General features: G+C 44.4%; 2 protein-coding genes across 5 annotated transcripts in view; both read left to right on the forward strand.

Moving 5' to 3' along the window:
- Nucleotides 1–4,343, forward strand: part of lrp12 (low density lipoprotein receptor-related protein 12) — a 6,673-nt gene extending 2,330 nt beyond the window's left edge. Inside the window, exons 6-11 of the mRNA XM_068567008.1 lie at nt 1–81; nt 181–402; nt 547–813; nt 990–1,192; nt 1,293–1,425; nt 1,535–4,343. The exon at nt 1–81 is cut by the window's left edge and continues 69 nt beyond it. Of these exons, the coding sequence (XP_068423109.1) occupies nt 1–81; nt 181–402; nt 547–813; nt 990–1,192; nt 1,293–1,425; nt 1,535–2,455 (1,827 nt within the window). The 3' untranslated portion in view covers nt 2,456–4,343. The remainder of the gene's footprint in view (nt 82–180; nt 403–546; nt 814–989; nt 1,193–1,292; nt 1,426–1,534) is intronic.
- Nucleotides 4,344–4,829: 486 nt separating this feature from the next.
- dnai2b (dynein, axonemal, intermediate chain 2b) overlaps nt 4,830–12,500 on the forward strand; it is a 9,349-nt gene continuing 1,678 nt past the window's right edge. Inside the window, exons 1-7 of one of the 4 annotated variants that reach the window (XM_068567012.1) lie at nt 4,830–4,950; nt 7,643–7,836; nt 8,035–8,196; nt 9,432–9,553; nt 9,937–10,079; nt 10,158–10,271; nt 12,425–12,500. The exon at nt 12,425–12,500 is cut by the window's right edge and continues 64 nt beyond it. In XM_068567012.1, coding sequence (XP_068423113.1) covers nt 7,654–7,836; nt 8,035–8,196; nt 9,432–9,553; nt 9,937–10,079; nt 10,158–10,271; nt 12,425–12,500 — 800 coding nt within the window. In that variant the 5' untranslated portion in view covers nt 4,830–4,950; nt 7,643–7,653. The other 3 variants (XM_068567013.1, XM_068567014.1, XM_068567015.1) reach the window with 3 other exon arrangements.

Genomic DNA, 12,500 nt, shown 5'->3' on the forward strand with positions numbered 1-12,500 from the left:
TTCAGCTCTCCAAATTACCCCGACTTTTACCCTCCAGGAAGTAACTGCACCTGGCTGATCGACACTGGCGACCACAGGAAGGTAACTGTTGTCCTCCGTCCTCAACACAAGACCCGGCAGAGAAAGCTCTCCTTCCAGCTCCTCGTCCCAAAGCAAAGCCAACATCTTTCCTCTATGCAGGTCGTCCTGAGGTTTACTGACTTCAAACTGGACGGGACGGGTTACGGCGACTACGTGAAGGTCTACGACGGTCTGGAGGAGAACCCTCGCCGTCTCCTCAGGGTTCTGACCGCCTTCGACTCCAGAGCGCCCGTCGCTGTGGTTTCATCGTCCGGTCAACTCCGAGTTCACTTCTACGCCGACAAGATCAACGCTGCCCGAGGCTTCAACGTCACTTACCAGGTGTGTTGACTTCACCTGAGGAACCGTTCTTTAGATATTTAGTGAAGCAGACGGGTTCTCTTGTTCCTGTGCCTCTATCTCTGGGTTCTCAATGTAAACAGGTTCTGTTTGACTTGTTCCTGTCTCTCTCTCTGGGTTCTGCAGGTGGAAGGGTTCTGCCTGCCGTGGGAGGTTCCCTGTGGGGGTAACTGGGGCTGTTACACGGAGCAGCAGCGCTGTGACGGGTACTGGCATTGCCCCAACGGTCGTGATGAGCTGAACTGTTCTACGTGTCAGGAGGACGAGTTCCCCTGTTCCAGAAACGGAGCTTGTTACCCTCGATCGGACCGCTGCAATTATCAGAACCGCTGCCCCAACGGGTCTGACGAGAAGAACTGCTTCTTCTGCCAGCCCGGAAACTTCCACTGCAAGGTACCGACAGATCACTACAATTCATAAAGAGCTTATATACAAACTCACAATGTAATGAACTTCCACCAGAACCCGAGAGCAGAGCTTTTCGTCATTGGATTAGGTTTACGGGTTAAATCCAGAACATGACGGGTCTTCTCAGGAGCAACATAACATGACCTCTGACCTCGTTGCAGAACAACCGCTGTGTGTTTGAGTCGTGGGTGTGCGACGCTCAGGACGACTGCGGCGACGGCAGCGACGAGGAGAGCTGCCCCGTCATTGTTCCCACCCGGGTCATCACGGCCGCCGTCATCGGCAGCCTCATCTGCGGCCTGCTACTGGTCATCGCCCTTGGCTGCACCTGCAAGCTCTACTCGCTGCGCATGTTCGAACGCAGGTGCGACCCTCACCTCTGATTGGTCACTGCTTCTGTAAATGCAGCCTGTGATTGGGCGACGTGAGCGGCGCGATTTCAGCTTTGTGATTGGTCATTGCAGGTCGTTTGAGACCCAGCTGTCCAGAGTGGAAGCGGAGCTGCTTCGGAGGGAAGCCCCACCGTCGTATGGTCAACTGATCGCCCAGGGACTGATCCCACCTGTGGAGGACTTCCCAGTGTGCTCTGGGAGCCAGGTACGATACCTGGATCAGAATGTCTGATGTTCACCATCTTGGTTTTTAGTTGTCACATATTGGTTTTCAGCTGAAAGTTCATCTCTTGTATTCTTCTCCCTGTCCTCAGGCTTCCGTCCTGGAGAACCTCCGTCTGGCTGTGCGCTCTCAGCTCGGCTTCACCTCCCTGAGACTCCCTTCCTCGGGCCGTCACGGCAACCTGTGGCGTCGTCTCTTCACCTTCTCGCGGTCGCGGCGGTCCGGTTCTTTGGCGCTCGTCTCTGCTGACCTGGAGGACAGCGCCGGCGCCGGGAGCTCAGACCTGCTGTCTCCTGACTCTGACGACACGGACACAGAGGGCGAGCGAGGGAGGGAGCGAGGCGTGGGCGCGGTGGGTGGGCCTGTCGCCCCCTTGCCAAATAAGAATCCGCCCTCTGCCGCCGTTGAGGCGGCGGTATTCGTAACTACCTCCGTGACCCTGACGCCCAACTCTGGGCAAGGCCGTGATAGGCTCAGAGAGACTCCACCCCCTTCAAGCCCCGCCCCCCTGGTAACGCTCAGTCCAGATCCTGAACTTCACAGCGACGCCTTAGAGCTCCAGACTCCGCCCACCTCTGCCCTGCAGCGACTGGCCCGGAACTTGCACCGCCTCGCCAGGAACTTGACCAGAACCAGCCAGAACCGACAGGACCAGACCTGGACCAATCACAGTCCACTTCACCATCTGGAGACGGGAAGAAGTGGGTCCGAGGCAGTAGAGCAGCGAGACAACGGAGAAGAAGATGAAGACGTGGAGCTCCTGATCCCGGTCTGCGACTCCGACTCCTCCTCCTCGTCCTCACTGGTCACTGACATCCGGCAGCCGCTGCTAGAACCGTTCCTTTCGTCCACCACAGGCCACGCCCCCCGCCACAACCACGGTAACAGAGGTGGGCGGGACGGCCCCTGTGAACACTGTGGGATGGTCCACACGGCTCAGATCCCCGACGCCTGTCTGGAGGCCACAGGGAAGACGGAGAGCAGCGACGACGAGCTACTGCTGCTATGCTAACAAGTTAACTGACTAGTACTACACATACAGTTAGCTAACATGCTGTTGTGCTAACAAGCTAACTGACTGACTGGTACTACATATACAGATCGCTAACATGCTGTTGTGCTAACAAGCTAACTGACTGGTACTACACATACAGCTCGCTGACATGCTGCTGTGCTAACAAACTAACTGACTGACCGGTACTACCCTATACATACTACCCTGGTATGATACCTACAGTTAACTAGTTAGCTAACATGCTGCTGTGCTAACAGGCAAAGTTGCTAACAGACAGACTGCCTGCTTTTTCACACCGGGAACTAAAACAATATAGTGGAAAGAAAATTAAGAATATTCGCTGGCAATTTTTGGGATTTCGTGCTCCGTACATTCCACCGAAATGTAAATTGTCACACCGTGAGTTTCCAAGACTGTGAAGTAAATAACAGTGTGATGGCAATTCCTTTAAAGCAAGTTAATTGTTTTATTTGTTCTTTTCATTTAAAAGGAACCTTGTCCAGTTCAAACATAAATGTCACCCTTCGATGCACTACAAAAGTTTTGGATTTGGTGTGGATCGGCTCGGAGAGCTAAATATACAGAGTGGCAGTATAATTCACTAGCATAACTTATTCACATTTGTTCTGATAAACCTGACTAATGTTAAACTGCCCTGACCAACAGCCAACAAGCTAAGCTTCAGACTGGACTACAGCTAGTAACATGCTAATGTTTGAAATATAACTCTAGCTAGCTAACACTTTGACTGGACTACAACTAACTTGTTAGCATGTTAGTTTGATTCTATGTTAGCTCAGTGATGTCAGAGATGAACGGACCAATCGGAGGCCGAGAGATGTGTTGATAAGTTCTTTTTTTGGTACGATGATGAACTCTCTCCACTGAAGTTCCTTCGGTCCGTCTGTAAACTATTTCCTTCTTGGTGCAGGCGCACTTCCTGCTCATTATATATTGTGTCCTGACAGAACAAACTGATAAGAACATTCAGATCAAAGTGATCTGATTTGGGAACCTATTGGGACTCCTGGTCAGGTGCAACTTTCAAATGGATCTGGATCGGTCCGTACAGAATATTCTGGTGTTGAAAAGGCATGTGTCACGTTTCAACTCAATACTCGTACTGACATGATGACTGTGGAGAACCTGAACCAGACTGGTTCCATCTAGTTGGAGTGCAGTTGAGAACCAAACAGGATCAGGCCTTCAGAACCAGACGGTCTCATGTCTACAAATTGTGACATAAAGCTCCTCCTCTTCAGACTGAAGCCATTGAAACTGACCCGTCTGTATTTATGATCTCGAGAAGTTTTTATTGTACTCAGATTTCAGCTGAGCTTGTGTGAGTGTGTATATTTATTATTATTGATAGGATGATGGTTAGCATTGTTATTGTTGTGTTGAAGGAATACTTCACAGAGAGGTACCTGGAGTTCTTGATAGTTTCCTGCATTCCTCCTTGAAGAACGCAGACCCGAAGCTGAGACTCCTGTTTATGAACATAAAGTACAGTACTGCGGTCTCGTGGACCTCAACATGAAGAGGTCTCATGTACCGGCTTCATGTCAACAAGACAACAATTACCTGTAATAATGGACCTCAACGTGTAAACTCTAAAGTCATGACGTGTTTTAACAAACATAAAAGTAACAATACTGCTTAAAGTACCTTGGAGGCGTGAGAGGAGAACCAAGAAGAACTCCAGGTGCCAGGTGTATATGTACATATATATATGGTTGTTGTTGCTGTGAAGTATTTCCTTTGTGGTTGTTGTTGACCTGCATGATTCCAGCTGTTTTTATTTGTGTCTGAAAACTGTTTAACTGCACTAAATATTTAAAGGTTCACATTTCATCTGTCCTGTATTTTAATAAAGACCTCAGAAACCTGGAGACCTGCTGCTCATAAGACTATATTCTATTATATATTCATCCGGAACTATAAGAATATATATTATATTCATCAAGTACTATATATTATTATATTCATCAAGAACTATAATATATTATTCTATTTATCATAATTATTTAACCGTGGCACTAGTACTTTATCTGTGGTTCTAGTACTTTTACTAAAGTAAATCACTTTATTAGGCACACCTGTTGCGGATGTGGACCAGCTCATCCAGCATAACGTCATGGCGGTGCACCCGGAAGTAGACAGGTGTTCCCAAGTGGTCGGTGAGTGTGTGAGGAGACTGGTTTCTGCTGTTAGCGAGCCGCTAACGTGACACGTGACGTTAGCGAGCCGCTAACGTGACACGTGACGTTAGCGGCTCGCTAACGTGACACGTGACGTTAGCGGCTCGCTAACGTGACACGTGACGTTAGCGAGCCGCTAACGTGACACGTGACGTTAGCGGCTCGCTAACGTGACACGTGACGTTAGCGGCTCGCTAACGTGACACGTGAGTGTTGCTAGGAGACGGCGAGGAGTGTTGCTAGGAGACGGTTAACTCCGTCCCGTTGAGAGGAAACGGCGACAAGAAACACGTGAGTTTAAACCTTTAGTGGATAGTCTGTTTTTAGTCTGTAAGTCTGTTTTTAGTTTATAAGTCTGTTTTTAGTCTATAAGTATGTGTTTAGTCTATAAGTCTGTTTTTAGTCTATAAGTATGTGTTTAGTCTATAAGTCTGTTTTTAGTCTGTAAGTCTGTTTTTAGTTTATAAGTCTGTTTTTAGTCTATAAGTCTGTTTTTAGTCTATAAGTCTGTTTTTAGTCTGTAAGTCTGTTTTTAGTTTATAAGTCTGTTTTTAGTCTATAAGTATGTGTTTAGTCTATAAGTCTGTTTTTAGTCTATAAGTATGTGTTTAGTCTATAAGTCTGTTTTTAGTCTGTAAGTCTGTTTTTAGTTTATAAGTCTGTTTATAGTCTATAAGTATGTGTTTAGTCTATACGTATGTGTTTAGTCTATAAGTATGTGTTTAGTCCATAAGTATGTGTTTAGTCTATAAGTATGTGTTTAGTCCATAAGTATGTGTTTAGTCTATAAGTATGTGTTTAGTCCATAAGTATGTGTTTAGTCTATAAGTATGGGTTTAGTCTATAAGTCTGTTTTTAGTCTATAAGTCTGTTTTTAGTCTATAAGTATGTGTTTAGTCTATAAGTCTGTTTTTAGTTTATAAGTCTGTTTTTAGTCTATAAGTATGTGTTTAGTCTATAAGTCTGTTTTTAGTCTATAAGTATGTGTTTAGTCTATAAGTCTGTTTTTAGTCTGTAAGTCTGTTTTTAGTTTATAAGTCTGTTTTTAGTCTATAAGTATGTGTTTAGTCTATACGTATGTGTTTAGTCTATAAGTATGTGTTTAGTCTATACGTATGTGTTTAGTCTATAAGTATGTGTTTAGTCCATAAGTATGTGTTTAGTCTATAAGTATGTGTTTAGTCTATAAGTATGTGTTTAGTCTATAAGTATGTGTTTAGTCTATAAGTCTGTTTTTAGTCTATAAGTATGTGTTTAGTCTATAAGTCTGTTTTTAGTCTATAAGTATGTTTTTAGTCTATAAGTCTGTTTTTAGTCTATAAGTATGTGTTTAGTCTATAAGTCTGTTTTTGGTCTATAAGTCTGTTTTTAGTCTATAAGTCTGTTTTTAGTCTATAAGTATGTGTTTAGTCTATAAGTCTGTTTTTAGTCTATACGTCTGTTTTTAGTCTATAAGTATGTGTTTAGTCTATAAGTCTGTTTTTAGTCTATAAGTCTGTTTTTAGTCTATAAGTCTGTTTTTAGTCTATAAGTCTGTTTTTAGTCTATACGTCTGTTTTTAGTCTATAAGTATGTGTTTAGTCTATAAGTCTGTTTTTAGTCTATAAGTCTGTTTTTAGTCTATAAGTCTGTTTTTAGTCTATAAGTCTGTTTTAGTCTATAAGTATGTGTTTAGTCTATAAGACTGATTTTAGTCTATAAGTCTGTTTTTAGTCTATAAGTATGTGTTTAGTCTATAAGACTGTTTTTAGTCTATAAGTCTGTTTTTAGTCTATAAATCTGTGTTTAGTCTATAAATCTGTGTTTAGTATATAAGACTGTTTAGTCTATAAATCTGTATTTAGCCTATAAGTCTGTGTTTAGTATATAAGACTGTTTAGTCTATAAGTCAATTTTTAGCCTATAACTCTGTTTAGTCTATAAATCAGTTTTTAGTCTATTAATCTGTATTTGGTCTATAAGTCTGTGTTTAGTATATGAGACTGTTTAGTCTATAAGCCAATTTTTAGTCTATAAGTCTGTTTAGTCTATAAATCAGTTTTTAGTCTATAATTCTGTGTTTAGTCTATAAATATGTTTTTAGTCTATAAATCTGTGTTTAGTATATAAGACTGTTTAGTCTATAAGTATGTGCTTAGTCTATAAATCTGTGTTTAGTCTATAATTCTGTGTTTAGTCTATAAGTCTGTTTAGTATATACATCTGTTTTTAGTCTATAAATCTGTGTTTAGTCTATAAGTCTGTTTAGTCTATAAGACTGTTTTTAGTCTATAAGTCTGTTTAGTCTATAAGTCTGTTTAGTCTATAAGTCTCTTTTTAATCTATAAGTCTGTTTAGTCTATAAGTCAGTTTTTAGTCTGTCAGTCTGTTTAGTCTATAAGTCAGTTTTTAGTCTATAAATCGGTTTAGTATATAAATCGGTTTAGTCGGTAAGTCAGTTTTTAGTCTGTAAGTCTGTTTAGTATATAAGTCTGTTTTTAGTCTATAAATCTGTGTTTAGTCTAAGTCTGTGCTGAGTCTAAGTCTGTGCTTAGTCTATAAGTCTGTGCTTAGTCTAAGTATGTGCTTAGTCTAAGTCTGTGTTTAGTCTAAGTCTGTGCTTAGTCTAAGTCTGTGTTTAGTCTAAGTCTGTGCTTAGTCTATAAGTCTGTGTTTAGTCTAAGTCTGTGCTTAACCTAAGTCTGTGCTTAGTCGAAGTCTGTTTTTAGTCGAAGTCTGTGTTTAGTCTAAGTCTGTGTTCTCCGATGTTTAAAGGCTAACCTGGAATGGAGATCGCCCTATTTTTATTCTATACACGAAGCTCCACGTCTGTGTTTAGTCGAAGTCTGTGTTTAGTCTAAGTCTGTGTTCTCCGATGTTTAAAGGCTAACCTGGAATGGAGATCGCCCATGTGTACACGAAGCTCCGCGTCTGTGTTCAGTCTAAGTCTGTGTTTAGTCTAAGTCTGTGTTTAGTCTAAGTCTGTGTTCTCTGATGTTTAAAGGCTAACCTGGAATGGAGATCGTCCATGTGTACACGAAGCTCCGCCTTGAGTTCGGCCGGCAGTGTCTGTTCTCCGACCGCCCTGCAGAGCTGCTGGTGGACCTTCCTCCAGACCAGAGTCTGGCTCCACAGTTCATCCAGAAGACCCACCAAGACCAGGGCCTCCAGGCCTGCCGGGACCTGTCAGACCACCAGGTGAGCTCAGGTCTTCTTTGGTCCACAAAGTGCCAGGTCTTCTTCTTTGGTCCACAAAGAGCCAGGTCTTCTTCTTTGAATCCCGAGGGGCCAGGTCTTTGTTGGTCCACAAAGAGCCAGGTCTTCTTTGGTCCCCAAAGAGTGATGGACGTTGGAGGAAGCTTCTTCATGTGGACTCGGGCATTTCCATGTGTGCAGGTGAACACCGAGCGCTTTGAGTCTGACAACTGTGGTCTAAACCACGAGGAGGGGGGATGGCCCAAAGACGTGAACCCTCAGGAGATGGAACAGACCATCCGCTTCAGGAAGAAGGTGGAAAAAGACGAGAGCTACATCAACAGCATGCTGCAGCTGGGCAGGGTAAGACCTCCCCTTTACTTGGTCCTCGTCGACCCCCTTCCCCTTTACTTGGTCCTCGTCGACCCCATTCCCCTTTACTTGGTCCTCGTCAACCCCCTTCCCCTTTACTCGGTCCTCGTCGACCCCCTTCCCCATTACTCGGTCCTCGTAGACCCCCTTCCTCTTTACTCGGTCCTCGGCGACCCCCTTCCCTTTACTCGGCCCTTGGCGACCCCCTTCCCCTTTACTCGGTCCTCGGCGACCCCCTTCCCCTTTACTCGGTCCTCGTCGACCCCCTTCCTCTTTACTCGGTCCTCGTCGACCTCCTTCCCCTTTACTCGGTCCTCGTCGACCCCCTTCACCTTTACTCGGTCCTCGTAGACCCCCTTCCCCTTTACTCGGCCCTTGGCGACCCCCTTTCTCTTTACTCGGTCCTCGGCGAACCCCTTCCCTTTACTCGGCCTTTGGCGACCCCCTTCCCCTTTACTCGGTCCTCGGCGACCCCCTTCCCCTTTACTCGGTCCTCGTCAACCCCCTTCCTCTTTACTCGGTCCTCGTCGACCCCCTTCCTCTTTACTCGGTCCTCGTAGACCCCCTTCCCCTTTTCTCGGTCCTCGGCGACCCAATTCCTCTTTACTCGGTCCTCGGCGACCCCCTTCCCTTTACTCGGCCCTTGGCAACCCCCTTCCCCTTTACTCGGTCCTCGGCGACCCCCTTACCGTTTACTCGGTCCTCGGCGACCCCCTTCACTTTACTCGGCCCTTGGCGACCCCCTTCCTCTTTACTCGGTCATCGGCGACCTCCTTCCCCTTTACTCGGTTCTTGGCGACCCCCTTCCCTTTACTCGGTCCTCGTCGACCCACTTCTTCTTTACTCGGTCCTCAGCGACCCCTTTCCCCTTTACTCGGTCCTCGGTGACCCCCTTCCTCTTTACTCGGTCCTCGTCGACCCCCTTTCTCTTTACTCGGTCCTCGACGACCCCCTTCCTCTTTACTCGGTCCTTGGCGACCCCTTTCCCCCTTACTCGGTCCTCGGTGACCCCCTTCCCAACTACTCGGTCCTCGGTGACCCCATTCCCTTTTACTCGTGGAGCAAGGTGAGAGGGGTCGGCTGATGCTCAGCTCTCACTTGAGGTCCTGGGTTCGGATGGATCGCAGGAAGAGGAGGACTTCACAGCGTCAACGGGGGAGTCACACAGGATAGGGGGCGGGGAGTCATGTGTGATGTCAGCACGTGTGATGTCATCATGTGGTCAGGTCATGGAGAGCTGCATCAGACAGAACAATGCCTTGGACATCTATCAGGACTACTTGCAGGATGAGGAGGTTGTGGAGGAACACCAGGAGCCGCCGTCTGCCAAGACCATCAACGTCTTCAGGTACAGATGACGAGTGTTAGAAATCAACCTGTCGCTTTAAAGGTTATCTATGACTATAGAAGATTATTTTACACATTTATGAACCTGACAATTAGACGAGGCTGACTCCAAGTGTCAGATCACAACTCGAATGCAGCTTTTGTTACCCAGCATGACTCAAAGAATAGTATTCACCACGTGACCACACGGTGAAGCATCAGATCCTCTATGAACAACAGCCTTGTGTTTGGGAGGAACCGGCTCTGGATGGTTTTGTGAGGTCAAAGGCCGACACTGAGATGAAAGCAGAACCTTTTGTTAATTACGTGATGTTGTGAAGTTTAGAATCCACTTTTACTACCGAGCCCTTTTAGAGATCATATTCATATATGTGACGTCTGCAGAGATCCCAACGAGCTGAAGCGTACCGTCACTGGTCTGTCGTGGCATCCGGACGGCGGCCGGAAGCTGGCGGCTGCCTACTCCTGCTTGGAGTTCCAGAAGGCCTCCAAGGACCTGAGCCTGGACTCCTACATCTGGGACATCGGTGGGTTCAAAGCTGTGAGATCTGGACTCTGAATCCAGCTGCAGCCGATCTCACAGATGGATGCACGTTTTGTTTCAGAGAACCCGAACAGACCGGAGATGACTCTGAAGCCGGCGTCTCCGCTCGTGTGTCTGGAGTACAACCCCAAAGACTGCCACACGCTGGTGGGAGGCTGCTACAACGGGCAGATCGGTGGGTTCAGGTCCAGGACTAAATGACACTTTGGCCCAATCCCAATCTCCACCCTTAAGGACTCACAGACTTTGAGGCGCTCCCGTGAAGTCCTTGAGGGTTTAGGGGTGTCCCAGTGTTACATGCTGGAGTGTCTGAGGGCTCTGTGGCGGACATTTTTAGCCCTTTATGAGCCCTTTCCGTAAGTCAACATTAGATGCTTACTTTGCGTAAGGGAATTACCCACAATGCATTGCAACATAAGGTTTAACACGCAGTTCCCAATGGAAGAACGGGGACATTAAAAAAAAAAGGTAAACAAAGAGGCACGTGGGCATTTAGCTGATAAAATACCTTTACAACATTATGGAACATAAGAACACATGAATTAGAGGAATGCAAACAGAATATATATATTTTTCTGTACATTTTATTTTGACGAAAACAAATGAATAAATATTATAAAATGACTTCTCATCTGATGAGGAAGATGTTTAAACCAGTGAATAAAAAGAATAAAATAAATACATAATTGTACACAATATTTTTAATGTAGTCACGTGATGTTGCAGTAAAGTGCTGTCATTCATATTCACACCATCAAGCCTCACAGACTCTCACACTCAACCACTCAGCAGCTGACGTCAGTGAGTCCCTGAGGGTTCAGGGCTCCAGGGTTTAGGGTGGAGATTGGGATTGGGCCTTAGTCTCTCTGCAGGGTTCTCATGCTCATGGAAAACCTGGAACACTCATGGAGGTTTAAAATAGTTATTTCCAGGCTGTAGGAGCTATTTACTCATATTATAAGTTTATTTTATTTACAAGTAATATTGTTTAATTATAGTTGTTTGTTTATTTAGGTTAGATTTGGTTGGTGTATTAGGATAGTTTTTTCTTTGATGGTTTAGTTAGTCTTTCAGTTGTTAATTGGGGTTAATTGGGTAATGCTGTGGGCACCCGGCGCACATAAATGAGTAGACAGGTGTAGGACTGTGATGCACCTGGGTAGGCCTGTGATTTTTTACCAGCAACGAAAGCAGCAGCGAAAGCAACAACTACAGATCAGGACAGGGTAGGCAGCATGGGGGGTAATTTTGTTCTTTTGTTTGTTTGTTTGTTAGAATTACAATAAAACATCAGTAAAACCGGAACTCCCACATGGACCCTGCATTCTTTTAAGCTGTGTAAATTACACACCTACGGTGCATCAGTGGCTTTTTGATTTTGGTTTATTTTTTAGTCATATTTTTTTTCTTCTTTTTATTCACGGGACAAATGGCCACTTCACAGGCCTTGAAAAGTCCTTGGGGAAAAAAATTAAGTCCCCAAAGTTTAGTAAAAGTGGTGTGAATGTGTTATATTCATGTGTTCATGACGTTCATTTACGCTATGTTTGAAATAATGAATCTGCTTTTAAAAGAAAGAGGCTCAAAATATCAGCAGCATACATACAGGCATCTATATAAATGTTTACTCTTTTAATCAAACTATTGTCTCTCATTCATTTGAGTCATTTAAGGTTTACTGTATGCTTTGAATCCTCATTGTGAGTTTAAATACTACATTTTATCACTTTTTACTGTTTACACACACATTTCACACAATGTTTGATCATGAACATTTGGTTTAAAGTCCTGAACATTTAGTTTAAAGTCATGAACATTTGGTTTAAAGTCATGAACATTTAGTTTAAAGTCATGAACATTTAGTTTAAAGTCATGAACATTTGGTTTAAAGTCATGAACATTTAGTTTAAAGTCATGAACATTTAGTTTAAAGTCATGAACATTTAGTTTAAAGTCATGAACATTTAGTTTAAAGTCATGAACATTTGGTTTAAAGTCATGAACATTTGGTTTAAAGTCATGGACATTTATTTTAAAGTCATGAACATTTGGTTTAAAGTCATGGACATTTATTTTAAAGTCATGAACATTTGGTTTAAAGTCATGGACATTTAGTTTAAAGTCATGAACATTTGGTTTAAAGTCATGGACATTTAGTTTAAAGTCATGAACATTTGGTTTAAAGTCATGGACATTTAGTTTAAAGTCATGAACATTTGGTTTAAAGTCATGGACATTTAGTTTAAAGTCATGGAATCCACTGGTCACAATGTGTGTGTCTGTCTCAGTGACTTTGCGATTGGTAACATGTCGGTGTGTTTGTTTTAGTGTACTGGGACACCCGGAGGGGCAGCCAGCCGGTGGAGGTTTCCTCCGTGGAGCAGAGTCACAGAGACCCGGTCTA

This window comes from Clinocottus analis, unplaced genomic scaffold (genome assembly GCF_023055335.1).
Source record: "Clinocottus analis isolate CAN_PGR_092001 unplaced genomic scaffold, fCliAna1.0.p SCAF_74, whole genome shotgun sequence".
Taxonomy (NCBI): domain Eukaryota; kingdom Metazoa; phylum Chordata; class Actinopteri; order Perciformes; family Cottidae; genus Clinocottus; species Clinocottus analis.